General features: G+C 53.3%; 1 protein-coding gene across 2 annotated transcripts; it reads right to left on the bottom strand.

Annotated features, from left to right (window-relative positions):
• Positions 1 to 3,989: 3,989 nt before the first annotated feature.
• Positions 3,990 to 22,593, bottom strand: IL23R (interleukin 23 receptor). Of its 2 annotated transcripts, none has more exons than XM_064516342.1 (15): positions 22,515 to 22,593; positions 20,601 to 20,697; positions 19,841 to 20,106; positions 19,441 to 19,564; positions 18,211 to 18,371; positions 17,698 to 17,843; positions 17,425 to 17,578; positions 17,251 to 17,333; positions 16,744 to 16,960; positions 15,761 to 15,958; positions 14,292 to 14,375; positions 10,432 to 10,482; positions 9,208 to 9,304; positions 7,282 to 7,372; positions 3,990 to 6,698 (listed from the first exon to the last, which is right to left on the bottom strand). In XM_064516342.1, the coding sequence occupies exons 2-15, from the start codon at positions 20,690 to 20,692 to the stop codon at positions 6,075 to 6,077; spliced, it is 2,388 nt and encodes a 795-aa protein (XP_064372412.1). In that variant the 5' UTR covers positions 20,693 to 20,697; positions 22,515 to 22,593; the 3' UTR covers positions 3,990 to 6,074. The 2 variants fall into 2 exon arrangements, with proteins under 2 accessions (XP_064372412.1, XP_025954307.2); XM_026098522.2 differs by having other exon boundaries at positions 19,813 to 20,106; positions 22,515 to 22,587.
• Between the last annotated feature and the right edge of the window lie 1,849 nt (positions 22,594 to 24,442).

Genomic DNA, 24,442 nt, shown 5'->3' with positions numbered 1-24,442 from the left:
TTTCCTCGGTCGCTTCATTTAAACACTTTTATGCCGCAACCTTTTCCCACATCGTTCTTTCAGGGCACCATTCAGGGAACTATGTTCTGGCAACAGCTCCAGTCTGTGCAATTCCCACCCTTGTGACGGAGGCTGCTTGCTTCGGCCCGAGGATCTCACCGCTGTGCGGACACCAGCCACAGGGTGGTTCAGAGCAGGGAACCGACCGGCTGAGAAAGAATCGTTAACATTTTTTCGTCTTTTTTTGCCAGCTGATATTTTAGCCTGATCACTTCTCTGATCCTATTTATGATGCAGGGCCGTGACTCATTTCAGCACAGTGGAAGAGGTGGAAGCACTAAATATGGTTGAGGAGACGCGACTGCTCGGGCTGGCAAATGCAGCGCTGTGCTGAATGTCAAACCACGGCCCGAAGCGCACGCAGCCTGGTTTCCAGGAATCGGGCTTGGCCTATTCATTTCGGCTGCCTTTCCTGCTGCCATTTTCTTTAGCTTGCTGTTTCATGGCTTTCAGCTCTCAAGGGCTGGTTCCAGAGAAGCTGGACAGTGAAGTTCTGGCCCACTGCGCTACAGCAGTACCGAACAAAGCATTATAACCCTAAGTGCGACAGCAAGAGAGCGGGTCATGATTTATTGCAAGTTTGGGTTTCTTCAATACTCCAGGTAGTCTCTGCGCTGTGTTAGTTTTGCATCCTTGCTTATGCCAGTGATTCTGTTCAATTTGCATTTATCCAGCAGAACAAAGCCAATTACTTAGTTCTGTAAATACAGTTGCTCTGACTTCTCCTGACTCCGTAACTGAACTAAGTAAAACTAAATTCATTTTGGGAATATGACTTCACCAGTGTGATTCTGGACAATCACATGAAACATGTAGGATACATACTGTCATCCTGCTTGTTTTAAGAAGTTACAAATTGGGATTTTTTTTAATATTCTTGCAGCAAGATTAATTCTTTGTTAAGGAAAGACTTGGCTTGTTTGGTAAATAGCAATCCTGAAATCCAGTTTTTGTAGTTTGCTTTATTCTTAATGCCTTTAATGTTTGCTTCGATCTTTTGTCTTAATCCCACTTCCATTGTTTTGCAAGGGGCATTTTCATGGGAATTGGCTGTGTGAAGCTAACATTCAGTGAAGCCAGTAAAGGCACAAAACCACAGCCTGACTTCTCACATCCTCCTCTATGAAATGCAAGTTTAGTTTCAGTCTCTGCTGAGTTGTGCTTAGTCCTTCTACCCTTTGAATAACTACTCATCTTTCCTCTTAAAGAATTAATTCTCCCAAAGGCTAACAAAAATCAGAGGCTATACAAAATAGCATAATTTTTAATGAATATTCATGCTTTCATTGTGCTACCATTTCACCTGCTCTGTCATTTTTCACTTGCTTTGTTCTCAGGCTGACTTTGCTGATCTAAGCATTTGTTTGCTGCTTTGCTTGTATGTGTTGGTCACAGTCTGGGCTTTGATCTTATCATCTTTGCGTTCAGAAATCCCCAGAGTTCTAGTGTGGCTGTTTAGCTTTGCAAAACTTTAGTTAAGGTTTTTAATCCAGTTTTAGTCACTAAAGCATATTTAGCTGTCACTAAATCTATTCCACAATTTGCTGATAACCAAATGTTTATAGATCTTTCAGCATAGTCTGGCAAATGTATGTGCAGAATAACACCAAGTAATACAAGATGCTTACTCCGTTATCTTCATGTCCTTGTGCTGTTCCTATGACTAGACGTTATACGGTGCTTTTGGATTGTAGATCCTGAAGCTGTACTGGAAAAAGTAATTATTAGTATCCTGACTCTGCAGATAGAGAAACTGAGGCAAAGTGACTTGTTGAAGGTTACACAGCCAATTGGTGGCTGAGCCGAAACTAAAACCAAGCTCTCGTGTGCTTCGTACGCTAAAACAGACTGCCGTCTCCTACAGAAAGCAAAGCATGGTGGCTGGGCAGCTGCATAAATGATGTAGAATTGTGACTAGTGCTGCATATGTAACGCATGAATGTTTAATTAATTTTCAAACAAACTTTTTGAAGGGGAAGAGTAAGCAACAAGTTACAAAGAGGTGGTGTCTCTAGCTAATCTTTACTTAGGATTTGCACTGGCACAAGATCATGCCTGATATACCCTATCCTGATGGGATGGGGTGGAGAAAAGAGCTAGCACTGAATGACTTTGCTGTTCTCAGAGCCCGTCTAAGCTTTGAAGGCACTACTCTCCAATTTCTTGTTATTTTTTTAATTTGTTCTCTCTTGGCAGTTATATAAAAAGAGTCTTTTTACTGAGGTCGTGTTAGATGTGTGAGCAGTAATGAGAAACAGCATCACGGTGCATCTCTGTGGGTCATGAATTACTGTGCTTTGATATGTAATTATATTACATTTAGATGAGCGGCCAACTGATACAGCTTGCACTAGTATTGCTGTTACTGAGCTCTTCCTCAGGCTGGGGGATGTGAATTCTGTGTGGGCCTCCGACTGCCCCTGTCTCAGGGACAGTGGCCCCAAGATCAAGGGACGTGGGGTCACCACCTTTGCGTGTGATAATGCACAGAGGAGTTTGCAGTCTCATGCCCATTGAGTGATAGTTGCATGAGAGATCAGTGTGTTTTGGTGCGTGTTGTCTGTGGGTGGAAGCTTCAGTCAGCATGTACTTCCTTCTGTACATAAAGCCCCTGTACATAAAGCCCCTGTTACAGTTAAGCTGAAGAACCCACGAAACTCCTAGGCAAACTGATAAATAACCGGGGAACTCATTAGCACAAGATGTGGCTACCAACAATATAACCACATTTAGAAAAAAGTTTAGAAAATGCTAATATCAAGAGTTAGCATGAAATATTGAGGGAGGAAGTAAACTCCAAGATGTTAAAATAAATGTACGAAGAATGACATCATGGTTTGATTCAAAACAATGGACTCTCCATATATTCGAGGGTTGCTTGCACACATCTAGTTCAATTCCCATCACTCAGTGTGCTGGGTTAGATCACTGAATACTGCCTGGGATGGAGAGAAGGCACAGACCTGATGCAAGGGCTTTTTAAGGTCAAATTAGGCAAAGACAAAGGGCAGGGGCAAAGAGCACATCGAAGAAGTAAAATCTGAAATTGAGGACACAGGACGGCATTGTGGGATTGGACTGTTGTTGAAAATCTTGCTTTTGTCCTACACCTGTCAATTCACACATCAGTCCGCTTCATCGCGGGCGGGAGGGGCATCACAAGTATTTTTTCCAGGGCAAAGCTGTCACCTCTTTTAAACCACTGGGAGATACAAACCCAATCGAAATGGGCTAGAAGGAAGGGAGAGGGGGGCTGTATTGTATGTTTGTGTCCTTCTCCTTCCATTTTCCCCTGGTAAGCTGTCCATATTTACCAACTGCACCGATTTACCCATGTAAAGAAGAAATTTCATTCAGCCCCAATGAAATCAATGGTAGTTTTCCCATTCATTAAGAAAGGGTGCCCTGCGAGAGGGGGGAAAGTTTTAGCCCTGCGCTGTTGTCACATAGCAGGTAAGAAATTATCCTCCTGCCTGCAAATATCTTTGCAGTTATCCATCCTAGATTGATTTAACAAGGCTGGAAATTCAGCCTTCAATCAGCAGGCACTTGAAATGTAAGATCATGCTCCCAGTCTTGTCTTTTTGAAAAGTCAAGCATTTCCATGCAGCAATAAACATCCCATGTGTTTTGATAGTTCAGGCAAATATAGGCAGCTCAAGTCTCAGGATGTGGACTTCGAAAAAAATGCCTTCTACCTCTCACATTTTGGCTGCTGATAGTATGTGGCTGTTCTTTTACAATTTCCTTCCTGCACAGCAGCAATCACTAATTTTAGACTAGCTTACATGTAAGAGTAACATCGCAGGCTCGGAAACAGTTTGCTGCTGCTAGAGAACAAGCCTATCGCATCTTGCCAGGTAACACACTGCTCTGTAAAGCTAAGCGACAGGTGGCAGAGCTCTTGAATTATTAAAAGGAGACAAGCACAGCACACAAGTGTTTTAGTTTGAAGGTATCTAGGAGTAAATGACAAAATTGATCAATTTATGCAACAGGTGTTAGAGAAAAGCATACAGTGCCTAGCAAAATTTGGAAGAAAGATTATAATCTCCAGGTTTATAGGTCCTACTGCAAAAAAAATCTGTAGTAATAATAAAGGGTAATTCTAGATTGCCAATGACAGATAGCTCATTTATATTAACTTCGTAGTTTTTAAGTCTCACAAAAAATTGTTGAGTCTTCTGCTATTGTACAGATTTTGAATTGGTGATGTGCAGTCAGATGAGCCTATTTCCTTTCCATGTGGTGATGACTACTGTCGTTGTTACAAGATATGTTCCCTACAACATGCACAGCCAATTCAGTTACACAGAACTGCATAAAATACACAAACGCCTCGCTGAGCGACAGTCACGCGTGCGGGTCGATAGTTCCCAGGTTCCTCTGTGCTGCTAATTGTAAATGGAGGCTCAGACCCATAGGCCAGTATGAGCTGTTAATGCATCTCCTCTTCCAGAGCAGAGTATTGGAGCATCCTGTCCCGCGCGCTGGAGCCGATGGGAGTCGTGCGCTCGTCGCTGGATGCCAGGCGAGGTAACGCGCGGCTCGCGGCAGGTTGCTCCGGGGATCTGCAGCTGGGTCGCTAGCGGCGTTCCTCGAGCGGTAGCTTTTCCTTGCAGAGTTTCCACGCGGTGCTGCAGACCCCCCACCAACTTTCCACTTCAGGCGGAACAAACACACGTTTTATTCGTGGTGTTGCTGCGGTGCCTGAGTGCGGCTCATCACCACCAAAGGGGTGGCCCCGGGTGGCTCGGGGGCCTCCCGCGCCCTCCCCACGCCCTGCGGCGAGCTCTCCCGGGGCAGCCGCGCAGTGACGGCTGTGCGGTACCGCATTCACACCGCCTTACCTCATCTTCCCACGGCCCCCGAACACAAAAAGCCAGTCTCTGCTCTAACCTGCGGCGTGGGAAGAAAGGACTGGTAGGACAAACGTTATGGAGAACAGTCTGCAATAGGATGCTCAGACATTTTACAGAGTATAGTAAACCTCCTCCGTGCTTATATTCCTTAAAAGCATTTTAGGTTGTTTCCTTAAAAAAAAGGTTTGGGTTTGTTAAGTGAAATAAGTGCTAGACACATAATCCAACATCTGCCATGTCCAGCGAGTTTCTGGTTGCTTCGGGAACATTTGGTGAGACCACCTCTGACATCCCGGGCAGACTTTTAAACGGTAAGATTTCAAGAGCACTCAGCAGGAAGGAAATTCCTGTATTTCATTATCTGGGTTTCAAATGAACCCAGGTCCCTGGCATGTGCCTAATAAATGCCGCTTCTCTGCGCCTTGTCCCACTTCACGCGGACCAGCCGAGCTGAAACTCTGACAGGCTGATATGATGTGGGGTGCGAGAAGACGATAAATCTTCAACCAAAAATGGAGAATCTGTCCTGTGGCAAATTTAGACAGGTATTTTAGGTCAACAAGGTAGGCCAAGGTGATGAAGGCTTGTTCTTGACTGATGTATCTTTTATTACTGAATGGGAGGGAAAATGAAATTTGGTTACTCTGTCATACAGAAAAGATTTCTTTCCATTTCCTTGGCATCCACATCTGCTGTATGATATCTAAAACATCTTCACTGTAGTGTCTGTTCATTGTAAGGGATCCCGAGATATTTTACACACATCAGCCAAAATATCTAAGGGATCATTTTATCCATCTCTAAATGAAATCAGCTCCAGGCATGAAATGTTGCAAATATTTAACAAGAGAATGATTTGGAATAATAATTGATGCATAATATATGCTGTGAGAATCACCTGCTGTGCATTTCAGTTCTTATAGGAATCCAAATTTACATTCTTATGCTTGTGAGAATATGAGCTAAGTTTAAAATTACAAATCATTAATGATTTACTCGCCAAAGTGTTCCACTCATCCAAAATTATTTGGAGTCAATTAAGAAGGTGAATTTCTGATTCTGAGGTTTGTTCCAGTTCTGATGTTGGAAATCTCAAAGGGTGATATGCCATGGTCATAAAATAACATTTTTTTATCGCAATTATAAGTTTTCTCAAAATAATCTTCCAATGCCTTGTGGAAAACAGATCTTTATATCCACAGATTCTTCTTGCATTGTTCTCAAGCAAGAGACCAATTCATCTGGGACCAGTGTTTGTTCTTGAGCGTTTTCGCTAGACAGTGTTTTTTCCCATTGGCTTTCCAAAAGGGTATTTTGTTCCTCCTGTGCTGAATCGAATGCATTGTTTTGCCCACTCCTATTGTTGTTTAAAATTAGATTAATCTTTTCCAGCAGAAAAGCGTGCTGCTCTGTTCCTTCAGCATTCCACAAGTAAGTAACGGGACTCGTGTAATCCCTGAAGAAAACATTTGTCTCTGGTTCTGGAGCCAGGGTGTGGGGCTGCGTTTGATAAAAGTTGGCAGCTACGTATCCCAGCGGGTTCCCGTCGGAAAGCTGAGGCTTGTAGTCGCTGACCAGTTCGGTGGCTGCGCTGCTGGCCGGCACGGAGCTCCGCAGGCACGCCGCCTTCTCGGGGGCTGCTTCGCTGTGCTTCTTTCTGATGTCCACGGTCCTGTACTCCTCGTGCACCGGCATCTCCTCTATTTCCGTAACTGTGGGATCGCTGTTATCCAAGAACGGCTCACTGAAATTGTTACGTGTGAATTCACTCTTTTCCTAGAAAAAAAGAATGACTGTAAAAACAAACTGGCAGATTTTGCAACTGCGGGAGATATCATTAGAGTATCACAAGGAAGAAACAGGGTGGCGACAATCCTCACCGACTCTTTGTCTTAGTCCTCCTTTCCTTCTCCCTCCTCTAATCCCCTTCCGTAAAACCGACTCCGGCGAGGCAGAAGAGAGAAGACCGGGGGCACTGTGCGTGCCTCCCCGCTTCTGCACGCAGGTCACGGGCAATGGGTGCAGTCGTCGCTACTGCATAGTGTTTGCTTCGAGGCAAGGCCTAAAGACCTCGGCTAAGCTGGGCTCCCTTGTGTGATGCACCTCGTAAATGCCCAGAAGAGGACTGCCCGCTCAGTGCCTGGTCCCCAGGGCTGAGCCCTGGTCCCACCCAGCCTGCTTCTGTGCTCGTTCTGGACCCGCAGTGCGGTGCCGGCTGTCACTGCCAGAAACCCTGGGGCACAGGGAGGATTTTCCCACTTAGAACTGGGCATGTTTGTTGCAGCTGTTGGCATCCTGTTTTTTTTTAAATCTACATATAGACAAGTGAAAACGAGCTGGGACATAATGTTGCGATTACCTGGAGTGACTTTATCACATTGCTGTTCTCCATGTGGGGGAAGTCTTCAAGCAGCCACTTTGGCATTAGCGGCACAATTATTGTGCTAATTCTTTACCAAAAAGAAAGAAAAAACCCACAATGTTAGTCCATTTTACTAGTCACTTGTTTGCTTATGCTGGACGAAATAGTCCCCGGGCAAGGAAGGAGCAGAAAGTTTATCCACTGTTCATGGCCTCTGCAGATGGCTTGGAAGCCTCAGTTTTACCCCCTTTTGGGCAGGTTTCCCCGCTCGAGCTTTAACCCACACCCAGGAAATGCCCGGTGCTTGCAGGAGTGGCGTGAACAAGCCTAACTCACTGGCTGCTATTCACACGTGAGCTTCTATTTACAGAAGAAGTTTTCTTACTCTCACGTTTCAGTTAGCCAGGCTAAACCCAGGGGACAAACTCTAGCTCTTCATCTTCCTCTAAGTTTGATCCATGGCACGGGCTGAGCCCGGCTGCAGCTGGCATAGGGGCAGACTTTGCTCAAGGCAGGGTGTTCACCCTAATATTACATTATATGGCTGCTGCAGAACAGGTGCTGTTCCTTTCATAATAGGATTGACTTTTGCCACTGCATTACCATCAAAAATGTAGAACTTCATTTATTACACAGGCCTGGGAGCTAATTACTCTGAGTAAAGCCCTTATTTAAAACATATATGTACGTGAAAATCTTGCTAACCTGGGAGGCAAACCAAACTAAGTATATAAACAAGAAGATGCATATATTGCCTGAGCTGATGAGATCCAAAATGCAGCATTACTGAAGATTGATTTTTCTACAATCAAAGCTGCTGCAGAAATTAATTTTTTTTTTTTGCAAGAAATTTTAATTTAGCTAAACTCTGCTGATGTTAGGGTGCATTGCTGCGTTCCTGAGAAAGTGCATACTCTTCGTTCCTGCTGAAATGCTTGTGTTTCACAATTACATCACCAGCAGAAAAATGAGACCAGGGTCCGGAAGCGAAAGAGACCTCTTTTAACCATGGTGAGACGCCTCAACCTCCTCTAGCTCCAGGTCTTCCCCACCCTATTTCTTGTTCTATCAGGAGCATCCAGCAGCCAGCCCCGTGTCACAGAGGTGATCATTTCCTACGGATTCACATCAGCAACAGCAATGGTTGAATCAATATTCCGGTTAAGTGGAAAATAAAAATAGAAGGAAGAGCCATTTGTCATGCACACGCCATTGTTCTGTGAGGTCCAAGGCCTCCGGGGTGGTGAAGCAGGCAGGTAGGTCCCTGGGGAGGTGGCATCTGTGCAGGACACGTGGCTGGGGACAGCCCTCCTTCGGCCTGGCCACCAGCAGGAACTGCTGCTGCCTGGGCTGCTGCTGGTGTCACCCCCGGGCTAAACCCGGGGACTTGCTCCAGCAGCGAGAAAGCGGGGGACAGCATCCCCTGGAGAGAGGGTGCCTCGTGAACTAGGTATGAGGCAGCCTTTGGTAAAAAAACCTATGTTAATAGTCTCCCTTTTTAGTTTTTCTGTTGCACTTTCCAATCTCTGCCTGTGTCGCAGGGTCCACATGCGAGGGGCTGGTCAGCAAACTGCACCAGAGACAGCTTCCTCGCGATTCAAAAGTAAGTAAACAAATTCTAGTATGAAAATTACCTAAAGAAGGTTAAGTTTTTCCTCTCTTTCCTTTTTACTCCCTGATATCTATATAATAATATATCACAGGTACCTAAGTCTGGCCTTTACAGAGGAATGATTGTCCTGGTTTGTTCTTCGGACCATATAGAAGATGCCTTTTGATACGGCAATGTGATTAATGGGTTAGGTTGCCCTCAATAAGAGCAAGCTGTGCTGAAAAGGACTGGTTTCTATAATTAATTTTAGGACATTCTGGGAGAAAGTTATTTGTTGGAAATAAGGAAAAAACCTGTGAAGAAAGCAATACCTTTTTCTAGCTGACTTTTTAAACATCAGAATTACAAAAACAACTGATAATACGACCACACTGACACCCAGTCCCAAAAAACCTCCAATGTCATCATCTGAAAAAGGATAAAAAGGAAAAGGTTAATTAGGTAGCTTTCATTTTAGGAAGGACATTTTTAATAGGCTAAATCTTCAGTCACAAATGCAAGTAATCCTACACACATGAATGCTCATGCTGAACTCCAGGAGACTCCTTGCACGTCTGTTGGAGTTGCTGTACACTGACATTTGTAAACCTAATGCCCTGACGAACAGACAATATTTATGTAAAAGCGCAGGGCACAGCTGGACCAGGCCCCGGACAGGGTCTCCGTGCTGGCCACGCATGCCCTGCAGCCTGCAGTGCTGGTGGCGAGCCCTGCTCCCCTGGCTTGCACGGCCCTGTGGTGACCTACGTAGTCGAGATCTTTGAAGAAGTAGCCCTTAGTGCTTAGTTTGGCCATTTGCTTCATAGTTAATGAAACAAAGCAATAACAAAACCAAAACATCCCTGCTGTCCCGTGTATAGTTTGTACTCCGAGCCTTCGTGATGGCAGCAGGCGCCGAGGTCCTGCCCGGTTTTCGGTGCGCCGCTGCCTATTCGCTTCTCTGACCTGGCTGGACAAATTCTAAGAAATGTGGTCATTGTGTTTAACCATTTCCTATAGAGTCTCAGCTTCCAGAAATGCTTAAGTGTATTCTTAAGTTTACATTGGTTTTGCTTTTAACTATTGAAGCAAATCATAACATTATCTTTACCAGAAGATAGGCAAACCATAACTGAAATTAGAGCTATATGGGAATATTTAAATGAGTCTCTGGCTCAGACTGCAAAGTCAAAAAAGCTTAGCCAACGTAGCTACACATGCAATCAGAAAACGCTATCTTATACTCTCCTTGGTTTCCTATCTCCTACTTGTTGTAATATACATTTTGTTATATGTCTCTTGAGAAATCAAAACTTAAGGATATAAGTTATGCAGGTTCCATCAACCATGAGAGTACTGCAGCCTTTCTTGTCCTGTGGCTCATTTCCCGGTCACGTGAAACGTTGCTTTTCTGGCTCTGATCTCTCCGAGGTATTATGGAGAGATCTTCCCCATAATTATATCACCGGACGCTGCAGTCCCTGCTCTGGCTAAAGCTGCTGCTGCAGGTGAAGAAGAAACTCTTGCTTACCAAGTGTGCAATATTGTCTTCTTACCATAGGAAATCTGACTGTAGGTGCTGTCCAAGAACTGTTCCTCTGGAAAGACTTAAGCAGAGAGAGGGGAAAAAAATGCCTGTAATTTCGTTTAGAGAGCATACAGCAGGTAAAGTAGAAGCTACTGTTTATATTTATTTTTTTAATGTTACTTAGAAATAAATAATGGTATAATGAGAAAAATAAAGCCCCCTAAAGTGATTAGTAACTCCAGATATTAGCTAGACTCCATATAACCTCCTATTCTTAGTGATATCATTAAACCAGATGTTGATGAAACTATGACATAAATTATGAAAACTCTCCCACATGCTTCCCTCCCCTGAGTACTTGGAACAAGAATTTATTTTCCTTGATGAACTGGGGGTCATTTTTCAAGAGCATCTATGGAGTATTTCCCAAAGTGTCCAAACCCCACAGGACTGAATTTTCCAGTAATGTCATTTTGTCTGACTGGCTGAGCTAAGAGGGCATATATGCAGCTAAAGTGTCCGCCATGGCAAGAAGCCTATTTTTGCTAAAATAAGCAGCAAGCTTTCTTGCCTGGTTATGTGAAGCAATTCCCTTGGTGTGCCCCTGCTTACAGAAAAGGCTCTGGGCCAAGGATGGTCTTTCAGCGAGGCCAGGTTTTGCACTGGACCCGTAGGGAGCAAAGACTTCAGTAGAGTTATCCTTGCAAATACAGCTCATGGCGGCAGCAAGCTAGCAAATTGCCAATACTGGAATATTTGCAAAGGAAAAAGTTGCAAGGGCAACTTTAGAAGTATAATGATCGAAATACTTTATGAAACACCCCAACTGCATGCCTGAAAGCTCCTCCATATTCTTCAGTTGGACTGATTGTTTGGGAAAAGTATTGTTACTTCCCATGAGCCCCTCTCTGTTCCCAACAGCGTGAAGAGCGCAGCCCTCGCAGAGTGGTGCCATCATGTGGCTCGAACCGTAATGTCTGCATGGAGACACGCGCAGCAGCTAACCAAAACTGCTGTTGCAAACAGGCTGCTTGTCTGGGCCTTCCTTGAGGCCACCTCCATCCCTGCTCCCTAGGGATGTGTCCGTTCCGCTCGGTGGTCCAAGGCGGTAGAAATGCATCGCTCCCGCGGCGTGCCTGGGCACTGCTCACCCTGCGGGACGCGAGAGGCTAACAAGGTCCTACGGTATTGTTTGCTCTGGCAGCAGATGACTGAATATTTTTAGGCAGAGAATTGGTATTAATAAGAATAGCGGATAGTGTCATAGTCCACAAGCAATCACAGAGCTTAGAGCTGGCTGAGGCAACTAAGACTATCCAGCATAATGTCCTCTACAACGAAGGCTGCCTGGTTTCAGCCGGTGATCTCCACAACAGATGTAATAATCTGTGGGTTTAGAAGGCTTCAGATGAAAATGAGTGAAAAACTTCTGGAATTCACAGGGCTTTAACAAGCATAAGAGCAGTTTTCAAGGCACAGAGCTTAGCTAAATGTGGAAACTCGCCTAGGAACTGAGCGGAAATGAGCACCATTCCAGTGCCGTTTTGTGCCAGCTTCGTAAGGACCAACGGAGAATAGCCTTCACTGCTTCATACAGCTATTCACAAGTCATCTTCAGCACTGTTTTCAGAGGGCAAAGACAATTTCTTCCTCTCTGACCTGTTCTGCCTATCCGGTATTGCCAATGAGAGATATGTGCCAATATCAGTCTGCATCCCCGTGCCAAATTACATTTCATGGCACTAGGCTTTGACCTGAACTAACCTGGCTAATGCTACAGCTGCTTTAGCAAAACCCGTAACACAATTCAGTCACAAAATAAGGAAAAAAAAGACCACAAACAAGGTACTGCTTCTGACGCTGTAGATCTGAGGCATGTACTTCTCCTAGCGTAGCTCTTAGAGTTCAAGTATTTGAGTGTCCTGAATAGACTTTGTCCAGAGTACAAGCCGGCTCGGCTGGAGTGCTCCACGGCCCTCACAAAGCACCTCCGGAGTATACGGGATGGTGGAAGGAAGGTGGTTTAGTAAATTGTTCAGTAGCCTGGGAATTAAGCAGTCTGTGTGTGTATCTGTGCACGAGAGTGTGTCACTGACACATTTAACTTGTATAAGTTAAAACTTGTAATGTAAATACAGTAATGCCCTATTGATGATGAATGGGCTTTGATCTGTATAATGCAGATAAAGAAGGAGGTTCAAACTGTGGGGTTGAGTTGGAGGATTTTGTTCTGGGTGTAAGATGTTGCTCATGCTAGTACTTTGGAAGCATTTTAAACCCCTTGTCACAGGTACGAGCCTCATCGTTGCCTTCCCTACCAGGCCTACCCTCATCTAGAAACCTAGATCCTACCTAAACACCTCTGGGACCCAGAAACCAGGCAGAGAACTACCCAGGTCTCTTTGGGGCCTGCTCCTCAGATGCATTTGGGCTAATGGCTAACTGTCGAGGTTATGGGATCCTCCCTTTGACGCACCTAGCTCTTCCCCCTTCAGCGCAGAGGGAGCTCTGGTGCCGAGGTTTAAGCCTTGCCTTCCACTTCAGGGCCAGGACTCAAATTAGGCATCCTGTCATCAGAGCTGAAGGCGCCTAAACCCAGGTCTGCCCTTAGACTGCCACGCTGAAAGCTGTCCATTTGTCTTTGAGGAGAGCAGCTAACTGCCGGAGCTAACAGATAGCCCTGAGCAGCCAAGGATCAACTGACCAGGAATATTTACTGGATGTTGTTTCCTCTGCTTGGAAAAAATGGAATAACCACCACGCTCAAATCTAAGAGAAGTCCTAGCCAGAAAGACAGAGACAGTTTGTCACAGGGAAAGTACGTGAACAGCTTCAGATAATGAAATCGTATTCACACCACTGAGACAGCGATTTTGTGAACTAATGACATCCTAAGGTGTTATCATTGCCTGCAGCTACAGGGGGCTCCGGGCAAGAAAAGGTGCTATACATTTGTTCCTGGGGAACATGTGCTGTCAACCTTAACCTCACATCAGAGGAGTTTCTTTGTTCATCCAGACAGACAACTGGACGGGGCTGTGGTGGACGCCCTGTGCAGAGTCCACACGTGCACAGGTTTTCTCTGCAGTGTGGTGTCCACGGAAGAGAGACTGGGGCTGGAAGGTGTCCTTAGCGCTCGGAGGTTTTGAGCTGTGCATGGCTTGTCCTGGTTTAGCCAGGCAAGGACCAACAGCAGGATGGAACAGTTCAATAATCTCCGTACGTCCAGCCCTCGAGAACGACAAAAGCCAACGCACACAGTGTCCTGCAAAGAAGTGCAGGACATGCCTTCCACGTGATCAAGGTAGATGCTGGAGGTGGTGCAGAGTCCCATGCAATATCCTATCTAAATTGGCCCATGCAGTATCCTATCTAAAACAGCTTCCAGAACTGAAGCCTGACTAGTTCCTGCTGTAGATAAGAAAGGAAAAGTTACAGCTTGGCTAGTTGCTCTCTGTAAAAGCTATGTCTTGTTTTCTTATAAGATTTTATTGCCAAATGCGACAAAGAAGAAGCAACCTGATCTTTTTCATCACAAAAAGGGAGATTGATGACTCCATTGGCATATGTTGTAGAGCGAATCTCATGTTCATCAGAGATCTGTGTGCAGGAGCAACAAAGCATATCAGCTAGAGAAGGCTTTCATACAGATGTTTTGATAAAATCTGTATTGACATGTCCTGCAGTCAAGAGGTTCCCTTCTAGAGACGTGCTTTTCTCTGTGGTCCACGTCAGGCAGGAGAAAATTGGTGGGTTTTACCTCTTTCCTCTAAAACTAAATAACTCTACAAAACTAGCAAACTGGGGGAATATCAAGAATGAAGCAGCAGGCTGAACTCTGCAGCGTCCCCCCAGCAAGCAGCAGTTTCTCCACAGCACTGTGCTTACCTTGGCCAGAGCACGGTTTGCTTACGCCATCTGGGTAGACTGCGTACACCGACACGTTGATATGGCTGCCCGCTGCTGCCTCTTCTGGAAAGAAGCAACACTGGCTTTTAAAATGCATTTGCAAACTGCCGTTAGCGCTATAGACTATCTCAAGCTCATCTTAAAGGAGCAGTGAAAGGGAAGGGAAGTCCAGGGGAAGCTGTGGTGGGGCGGGAGACCTCTCCAGCTCCGGGTGGAGGACGAGCCTCTTGCACTCCTTCCCTCTGCCTGGAAAATCAGCAACGCTGAAGCGGCCACGGCACTGGCCTCAGGGGCTGTGCGGGGCCCCGTGGGGTGCTGGCACTTCCCAGCACCTGCCTCCAGGTCACCGTGGTGGGTCTACGTGGGGCACGTTGCACCCGCAGAGCAGCGCAGGGGCCCGCGGAGGGTGCCGGGACGTGGCCAGGCTTCGCTGTGAGCACTAGTGAGCTCACGTCTGTGCAGTGCTTTTGAGAGGCAGCGATAAGAAAACTCCAAACCCAAACTCCTGACCTAGCGCTGATGAAGATGAACACCATATCTGCTCAGACGCTCTGAAGAAAAGCTGTGATACGGTCTGTGGGACAGGAAAATTAAGTCCTATACCCTTGTGCCAGGTGTAACTCCTTTCCCTGCCCAGCCTATTCCGTGGCCAGGACCTGCTCCTCATGGGACTTGTCGGTGGGTGCTTTACTCCGTGGGTCGCTGGTAATGTGACACCCATTCAGCAGCCAAATATTTTGTGCCTAGTGCAGATACTGTTTCCTATTTTAATTTGGCTCCACATCTCCCTTCTGTGGATAGAGGATCGTCTTGCAAACAGACCCAGCTAAACCTCACCGTGGGCTGATTTGGAAGGGGGCTCTACTGTGTGCAGTTACCAAAAGCATATGTGAAAGAGCAGAAGCCTGGCCAAGTGACAGCCTAGGAAGCACCCAAAAGGCAATAAACACCTAGAATCAGTGCGTGAGGACCAGGAGATGAATGGGACAGATGCTGAGAGCGTTATGCTGCTAGACTCAAAAGCTGGGTCAGTAAGGACCACGGCCTTGCAGCTGTGGACATCGCGGGGAGAGGAAACTTGCTAAGGCAACAGCCTTGCTGCATCCCGTATTCTGCCTGCTCTCTCCATCCTTAAATGCAGACACGTCTCTCCTGCACTCGTGCTCCCATGGGTCCAGCTTGCTTTCACGCCTCGCTTGTCCTTTCCTTCTCCATCCCTTCTCTCCCGGGGGCTTCCCATGTGGGATCATGTCCCGCTGATTGTCCTTGTGTGTTTTGTATCTCGTCCCTCTCTTGTGCTCCCTAAGGGCTCTTCCCAGCCCCAGGCTCCAAAACCAAGGGGCAGGGGCTGAATTTCCAACAAAACTTTGGCTTTGCAGTATTTTTTGGCCTTACAATGGTTTTGCTCAACTGCACCAAACGGCAAAAGCACTCTTGGAATATCTTACCCTGGATGTATGCGAGCGTGTCCTGCTTCGGGACTTTCTTCCAAAAAAATCGGTGCTCCTGGCCGTACGGAGCTGCAGACAGACTTTCCAGGACGAACCACAGCAGGGGCTTCGCGCTGCGCCGCGGCCGCCGCCACGTCACGGCCACCCGGCTGCCGTCCTCGCGCCGGACCTGCACGGCGGCGGGGGCCGGGAACTCTGCAAACGCAAGCGCAGGAACGCTCTTACCGGGGTGGAAGGCTTGGAAAGGTCGGGCACATGTCGACAAAACCGAGCCTTTCCGGGAAGCGGGTAAGAACTGGAGAGGGGAAAAGCAGTTCTAGGACATGGAGATACACACACAAACACACACTCACACGTCTGTGTATATACATATATCTATGTATCTACATGCATATCTCTTCAGCTTTGCCACGTCTCCCGTCTGAAATGTTTTACCTGTCATTTTTTACAAGAAACACCTATGATTCTGATAAGCGTGAAAGATTAGAGACTTTTTTCCACCTTATTTACATCGTAAAGTTTCTTTTTACGCATGCACACTATTTGTCCTTAATCTGAGCGGGGCTTTCCCCTCCCCTTCCTCCGTAAAAGAGACGTTTTCAGAAATAGGAAAGCGTGGTCGTGGGGAAAACCACGGCCCGGGGCACCCGAGAGAGCCCGCTTCCCCTGCCCGCTCCACGGCGCTGGGGCAGAGCTGCTCCTGCGGGCGCTGAGCACCACGGACCAGCGCCCAGCGCCCAGCGCCAGCGCGGGCAGGACACGGCTCTTTTCTAGACTCGCTGCTGGCACCTGCAGAGGCGGACGCCGTCTCCGGGGGTGCTGCGCGGGGTGCCGCGTTCCCGCGGGGAAGGGGAGCGGGCCAAGCTTCGCAGGGGCTTTTCCCTCGCTTTAAACCGACGCATGCTAATTTTTCCTTTCTCTCCCAATTCTGATGCAGCCTGATCTCCGTCAAGGCCGAAGCTGGCGCGTGCAAACCCTACCTCGGTCCCCGGCGAGGTGGTGGGCGAGGGCGATGCTGGCGGGGCCGGAGGCGCCCTTGGCGTTGTAAGCGGTGACGTAGAGCGCGCGGACGCCCGGGGGCACCAGGAGACGGCAGGCGGTGGCGGAGGTGTTGCAGAGGGGGGGCACCGCCGCCCGGCTCTGCCCGGACACCACGTAGCCCAGGATCCTCCCGTGGGCCGCGTGGGGCGGCAGCGGCTGCGGACAGCGGAGACGGGCGGCCCGTGGGGACGGGGACGGGGACGGGGACGGGGACGGGGCACGCGCGTCTCCTGCATCCCACCCCAGTTTCCCCCCAGCGCCGATGCAAAAGCATCGCGAGGCCAGTGCTGGCCTTGGCGCCCCGGGGTCTCATCCTCGCCCTGGTCTCCCCGATTTTGGCCAAAGCTGCTCGCTGAGGCTTTGCAGGCGCGTTGCTTTCTGCCTGCTCTCTGCGCCCGCCGGCGGCAGCGGGAATCGGCACGGGCGCCGCGGGAACGTGGCCTTACCTCGATCAAGACCGTCACCTCGCGGCTGCCGTTCGGGAAGGCCGGGCCCAGGCGCCGCCACACGTCGGGCGCTGCCGCGGGGGCTGTTGGCGGAGAGAGCGCAGGAGATGGGCGCGCGGCTCCCGGCAGCCCGGCCGGCGCGCTTCGGCGCGGCACGCGCAACCGCTGCCTTACCCGCCTCGGGGGTGGTGTAGAGGAAGGGGCTGCTCCAGGCGCTCCAGGGGCTGCCGGCGGCGCCGAGCCGGCACCTCACCTGGAACTCGTAGCGGGTGCCGCCGTCCAGGGCGTAGGGCATGCGGGGCCCCGGCCCCCAGGCCCATGCCCGCACCTGCAAGGGAAGCGGGGCCGTGCTAGCCGCCGGCGGCATCCCGCGCCGCTCCGCGTGCCGCGAGCCCTGGCGCGCTCGGTGCCGCGCCGGAGCCGCGGGGGACAAGGCGACGGTCTCACGTGCCACTCCGCGGCGCCCGCCGCCCGGTGCCGCTCCTCGCAGCACACGTCCTTCTGCCGCGTCTGCTGCTTCCAGTGCACGATGGTGCTCGGGGGAGAGGCCTCCGTCGTCTCCACGCCGGCGATGATGGGCAGGGCGGGGATGACTGCAGGGCAGAGCAAGGCTGCTGAGCCCACCCCAGCCGGCCCGCCGAGAAGCAGCAGTCCCGTGCTGCTGCTCGGCGCTGCTGCAATGCCCTCTCCGTCAGAGCAGAGCCCTGAGCCCTGCTCAGACGTGTATTGGGCTGAATAAACATTATTTGCCCCAAAATCGCGGTGCAGCGTCGCTGCCCCCTAGCAATGGCTTGCTCCAAACCGGCTCTACAGCATCCTCGCTGCTCGCTGCAGCAGGCAAAGCAGAGCCAGGGGCTCTTGTGGGGCAAACAGGCAGCAAGCGCGCTGGCTGCCCCTGCTCACATGCCCTGGGGCGTTTGCACTTAATGCAATGAAATAAAATAACGGAGCGGCGCGTACCTAGCTGCTGCAGGTCGAGGAGGCGCTGGGGCGAGCGGGCCGTGCCCAGCTCGTTGCTGGCCCGGAGCCACGCGGCGTAGCGGCTGCCGCCGCGCAGGGCACTCAGCGGCACGGCGAGGGCCGGCCCCGCGGCGAACACCACCTCCTCCTCCGTCTGCACGCTGCAAGCAAAGCGCCCGGTGAGAGCCGCCCTCGCCCCCTGCGCCGATAGATTCAGGCTGCACGTGGCTTTCGGTGGCACGAAAGTCATTTCCCCAGCTGGCGTTTTTTACCCTTAAAGTGACCTAGAAAGTTATTTTCTTTGGTCCCTGCCATGCCTGTATAACATTTGCATCTTCACTATGGAAAGGGAACTTTCTCAGTTATTTCTGATTGCAAAATTGGAAATTGGAGTGCGGCCCCACCAGCTAAGCTTCTTGGGCACTCGGTTAATCATTTCTTCTCGTGAAAACCCACACACTACTGGATTTAACACGTTAACTTCGATGTTGAGTCAGATGAATTGCAGAAGGCTCCTGCCACGGGGTTCTGGCGCGTGGCACAGCGCGAGGCGTCCCGGGCTGGGCCCCGCAGGAGCCGGGCGCCCCGAGCCCAGCGAGTGTGGTGCAGCGTTTTGGGAGGATCTGGGCACCGCTAGGTCCCTACCCCTAGCTACAGCCCTTCTGCACACCTTCAGCAAATCTGTGAGCGTAGAGATAGTCGAAGCATTTTGCAAAACGTTTGCAAAAAACTCATTGTTGTCATGTGCTGCAGTTTCTAAGGTGGTCCCACCTTGGGGGAAATAAAGCTAGCAAGATCCGTCCAGTTTTCTTGGACGGGCTTCACTGTAAAAGCTTTGCGCAGTTTCATGTGGGATTTGGCAATGGCGTTGCCAGCTGCAGGAAATTCCCGCGGAGCCGTGAGGTTTCCCTCTCCGCTCCCGGCCCGCGGGAGCTAACGCAGCCGACAGGATCGCCCCGCCGGGCCGAAGCCCCGAGCCCAGCCGAGCCGGGGCGAAGCGCGCCGGCCCCGCGTGCTTGCTCGCAGCACCAGACCCGAGAAGAAAGCCTGAAACTAGGGCATGGGGCCCGTTTCCAGGCACCCAAAGTAGAGCAGCCCTGCCGCCGCCTCGGCTTGTGGCTGCCGCTGCCCCGACCACACGCTTCGCCCCGGCTCCTCGGGTTACCCGGCCCCAGCGCCCGGCCCCGGCTTAACCCAGTTCTGCCTCCCACGCGTGGCGGGCGGGCTCACCTGCGCAGGTGCAGCGCGTAGCGGGTGGGCAGGTGGGTGGGCTTGCCCGCGTCCCACGTGCACGCCAGCCGCTCCGAGCGCTCGTGCACGGCGCAGCTCAGGTTGCTGGGGCTCTCCGGCGGGTCTGCGGAAAGAGGGCGAGCTTGGCACAACGCACACGCCGGTGCCGCTGCTCGAGCCACACATCGCCAGGCAGGCTGCGAAAAACGCCCCGCAAAGCCCCATGTCGCTCGCGGTTTGGAAAAAATCCCTGCAAAGAGATATCCCGGCATCCCGACCCGCGAGTGCCGGCTGCAGAGCAGCAGCATCCCAACCTGTCCCCGAGGGACCGGTGCCGGGGAAGGGCCCCGTCCGCGCGCGGCGCCCGCTTACACCCGGCCAAGACTTGCGTGCCGCACACCAGCTCCTTCTTGTCGCTGTTGGGACACCTGGCCAGGCAGGTGACGATCCAGTTGGGCTCGCGCAGGTCCTGCAGCTGGAGCTGGAAGGTGGTGCTGTTGACGGGCCGCAGCACGCCGGCGGCCGGCGTGTAGTTGAGCAGGATGGAGTAGGCGGCCCGCTGGCAGCGCAGGGTGGAGAGGCAGTTTATGGAGATGTTGCAGCCCATGGGCACCACCGGGGCCGGCTCTATCCACACGTGCCCGGAGCACTTGATGGTGGTGACGCCTGCGGCAACATCGGGAGGTTATAGGGGGGCTCTGCTCCACGCGGAGAGACAACCCCGAAGGGAAAACGCCGCGTTGCAGGGGCTGAGCGGCTTTTCCCGGGCACTCCTGGCCTCCGGGTCGGTCTCAGGGCCAGGCCCCGTCCCCTTGCTCCCCCCGCAGCGTGCGGGTAAACCCCCCCCCGGCACCAGCAGCAGCCCCTGCGCGTGGTGACTCATCCCCGCGGATAGGAAACGCCGTTTCCCCGCGTTCAGCTTTTGCTCCGCTGCTCGGATGGATGACTGCAGGGGAAACCACGCGCGGGCCCCGGAGCACTCCCGTCCCCGCAGGCCGCCCGTCACCATCAGATTAGCGCCCCGCGCCCGGCGTATCGGGCTCCATCTGCTCTGCCAGGAAAGGGCGCAGCCTCCAGCAGCGCGTCCGTGCCCGCGCCGGGCTGCAAGCTGGCGAACCCCCCGGGGCGTCTCGCGCTCTGGCCGCGCCGCGGCCGCTTACCCCGGGGCAGAAAGCCCAGCAGCACGTGGAGCACCAGCGCCGCGCCGGGTCCGGCCATGGCCTGGGCTGCGGCGGCCGCCGGTGGGTGGCATAGTCCCTGCGGGAGAGGAGAGAGCCCTGAGTCCTCCACGCAAGGGGCAACGCGAGCCGGCGGCGGCTCCCCGGTGAGGTGCCGGCACCGAGACGCCCGTGCCGGTGACCCTGGCGGAGCCCGTCCCGCCGTGGGCTGGCGTACGGGGCGCTCAGCCTCGCGGGTGAAAAGCACCGGGGTAGGAGGATGCGGGACCTTGCTACCAGCTGCAACCCGGACGCTGTCCCTCCGGCACGTGCCACCTCTGGAAAACCCCTGCTCGGGGAAGGGGAACCCGGGGGGCTGGTCCTCCCGCCCCGGCCTCTTCTGCGGCGCCCCGAGACCCAGAACACGTCGTTTTCAGCTCACAGAAGTGCTGCCGGGGCTGGGGCACCTCCGGGTCTCCGCGGAAGACCTGGCGGCCACCGGGCCGTTGCTCGAGTCCTTCCTGGGGAAGTCTGGGGCTGGGCACCCACACTGGGTTTTGAGCGCTGCGGGTGTGACTTTTCCTGAGGCGAGCAGCTGCCGGCAGCATCCGCAGCGACCGCAGCTTTCGCACCCCGGCACCCCGCGGCCGCCGCGCCGGCGGGAGCACGGGCACGCGGGCCCGGAGGCAGCACGGCTCGCGCTGCGCCCGCGGCTCCGTGGACAGCCGGGCACGTGGGGAAACCCGCTTTCCCGAGGAACTCCCTCATTCCTGAGTTTGTCACGAGTTTGAGCCCGAGGCTGGTGAGGGCTCCCGGCTGTTCGGAGAGCTCTGCCGGGCCCCGCGGCGCAGGGAGACCTCTGCTACCTTCTCCCCTTGCTGGTCCTCCCGCCAAGGGTCTAGCGAGGTGGGAGGGGGGCAATCGCCTTCCCAGCCAAGGCCGGGGTTCGCTCATACGCTGAAATACAGTCCAGCCTCGCAGACCTTTTTTGCAAGCCTGGGTTGGATTTTGGGGCTTGTCGCAGTTTTCTGATTCTTTGGCACACCTCTAGTTTTCACATCTGTGAAGTATCTCCAATCCTCTGCTCAAACGTACATGGAGAGCTGTGTTCATGCAGTTTTGGGCAACCCCACACATCGCTGTGCCTGCGAGGAAGGGCACGAGACAGGATCCGGGGAGCTGCAGGCCGGACAGCCCCACCTCCGTCCCGGGGAAGAAGGAGCAGCTAACCCTGGATACCATTGCCAAACACACGAAGGACCAGGAGGTGTTTGGGAGCCGTCAGCACGGATTTCCAAAGGGGAAACTGTGCTCGAGCAGCCCGATAGCCTTCTACAGCGAGATGACTGCCTTGGACAGGGGGAGAGCAGTGGACCACTGCCAGCCTTTCGACCCAGGCTCCCGGAATATCCTCGCAGACAAGCCGGTGAAGGACTGGCAAGATAGGCGGGCAGAGAGGTGGGATGGGAACCGGTGGGATGGGAACCGGCTGAGCTGCCGGCGCCGGGCTCCCAGGACAGGGGGGCCACGGACCTGCTGGAGCGAGTCCAGCAAAGGGCCATGAGGATGATGAAGGGACTGGAGCCCCGACATACGAGAGGCTGCAAGAGCCGGGACCTCACCAAGGTCCCCGATGGTCCCCGGTGGCCGGGGCGCTCCCCCCGGAGCCGCACGTGCGGCCCGGCCCCATCCCTCGCGGCTTTGGACCGCCGGCCGTTTTCACAGCCTCCTCCCGCTGCGGATGTTCCCCTCGCCCGGCTGGGCAACGGCTCCGGCCGGCAGCGCTCGCCCGCGGAGCCGCAGCCACGACGCGCTCCCAGACCCCCGCGCGCCTGCCCGCGCTTCCCGCGGAGGCTCCCACGGCCTCATCCCGGTTTTTCCGCGCCCGCTGCACCTCGCTCCCCTGGTTCATGTTACCTCGCCGCGCTCAGGCCATGGGCGCCGTCCCGCGCCGGCGCTGCCTCGTCGCTTCCTCGTCCGCGTCGGCGCCGGCAGCAGCCCTGACCCAGATCCGCCGCCGCCGCCAAAAAGCTGCGAGTTTCCCGGCTGAGTCACCCCGCGGGAAAACCCGGCGCCCCGCAAAGGCGCACGCGCCTCTTCTGCTGCTTTTTCTCTTTTTAACCTTCTTTTTAGGCTGTTACGAAGCTGTTAGTCACGCCGGCGGAGCTGGACGAGCGCCGCGCGTTATCTGCGCATCACATCGCCGTGCGAGACGGCAGCCCGCCCGAGCAGCCCCCGCCGCGACCCGCCCCTAACCCAGCCAACGACGAAAACTTTCTGCTGAGTCGTCACAAAAAGAAAACAAAAACAAAAACCCCGGGGACGGGGACGGGCAGGGGGAGGCCGCGGGAGGCGGTTTCCCGCGGGGCACGTGCTCGCCGGTGCGGGGGGTGGGCACCCAAGCAAGGTCACCCGGAGGGAGCACGGTGCCCAGGACCGTGTCCAGGTGGCCTTTGAGCATCTCCAGCGATGGAGGCTCCTAACCTCTCTGGGCAGCCCGTGCCGGTGCTCGGTCACCCTCAGGGGAAAGACGTTTCTCCTCCTGTTCAGGCGGAGCTTCCTGCGTCTCCGTTTGTGCCTGTTGCCTCTTGTCCCGTCGCTGGGCACCACCGAGCAGAGTCTGGCCCCGTCCTCTCTACACCCTCCCTTCAGATGCCTGCACGCAGCGATAGGACCCCCCTCCGTCTTCTCCTCCCCTGGCTGAACGGTCCCGGCTCTCTCCGCCTTTCCCCGGGGGAGAGATGCTCCAGGCCCTTCAGCATCTCAGCTGGACTCGCTCCAGCAGCTCCATGCCTCTCCCGGACTGCGGAGCCCAGAACTGGACCCAGCGCTGCAGACGTGGCCTCACCAGGGCCGAGCAGAGGGGGACGAGCACCTCCCTGGACCTGCTCTGCCCAAGGCAGCCCAGGGTGCCACCGGGGCTGGCACACGCACCAACAGCGTGGGGCACGCACACAGCACACGGTGTGTTGTACACACACACACACACACACACACACACACACGCACACGCACGCACAGACACAGCGAAAGCAGGCGCCGCTGGGCCGGGCGGCTGGAGCTGGAAACGTGCTGCTGCTGCTGCGGCCTGCAACGCCGGCAGCCCCGCCGCTCCCCTTCCTGCACCGCCGCCCCCGCGCACCCCCGCGCGGGCAGGGCCCCCTGCGACGTCTCCTGTGTAACACCCCCCGCAATGCCCCCCCCGCAATGCCCCCCCCGCAATGCCCCCGTATGATGTCCCCCTACAATACCCCCCCATGCAATACCCTCATGCAATGCCCCCTGTAGAGCACCCCCATGCAGTGCCCCCCGTGCAAGGCCCCATAGATAGCACTCCCATGCAATGACCCCCATGCAGTGCCCCGTAGATAGCACCCCCATGCAATGCCCCCCATGCAGTGCCCCACAGATAGCACCCTCATGCAATGCCCCCATGCAATGCCCCATAGATAGCGCTCCCATGCAGTGCCCCATATATAGCACCCCCATGCAATGCCCCCATGCAGTGCCCCACAGATAGCACCCCCATGCAATGCCCCCATGCAATGCCCCATAGATAGCACCCCCATGCAATGCCCCCCCCGTGCAGTGCCCCATAGATAGCGCCCCCATGCAATGCCCCCCCCCGTGCAGTGCCCCATAGATAGCACCCCCATGCAATGACCCCCCCCAGTGCAGTGCCCCATAGATAGCGCCCCCATGCAATGCCCCCCCCCGGCAGTGCCCCCCGTGCAATGCCCCATATTTAGCGCATATTTAGTGCGGTGCCCCCAGTCCCGGCCGCCACCGCCCCGCCCCAGGCCCCGCCCCCCACGACCGCCCCCGCCCCGCCCCGCGCTCTGGCC

The sequence above is a fragment of the Dromaius novaehollandiae genome, chromosome 8 (assembly GCF_036370855.1).
Source record: "Dromaius novaehollandiae isolate bDroNov1 chromosome 8, bDroNov1.hap1, whole genome shotgun sequence".
NCBI classification, from domain to species: Eukaryota; Metazoa; Chordata; class Aves; order Casuariiformes; family Dromaiidae; genus Dromaius; species Dromaius novaehollandiae.
The sequence above is the reverse complement of the archived record's forward strand: the minus strand, read 5'-3'. Positions and strand labels throughout refer to the sequence as shown.

Excerpts from the sequence above, each read along its gene's own strand:
- IL23R (XM_064516342.1), bottom strand. The coding sequence starts at position 20,692 with ATGCCACCCACCGGCGGCCGCCGCAGCCCAGGCCATGGCCGGACCCGG. Across the intron at positions 19,565-19,840 it reads ACAGCGACAAGAAGGAGCTG|ACCCGCCGGAGAGCCCCAGC; the intron begins GTGTGCGGCACG and ends CTCTTTCCGCAG. Across the intron at positions 6,699-7,281 it reads ATGTGATAAAGTCACTCCAG|GAAAAGAGTGAATTCACACG; the intron begins GTAATCGCAACA and ends CTTTTTTTCTAG.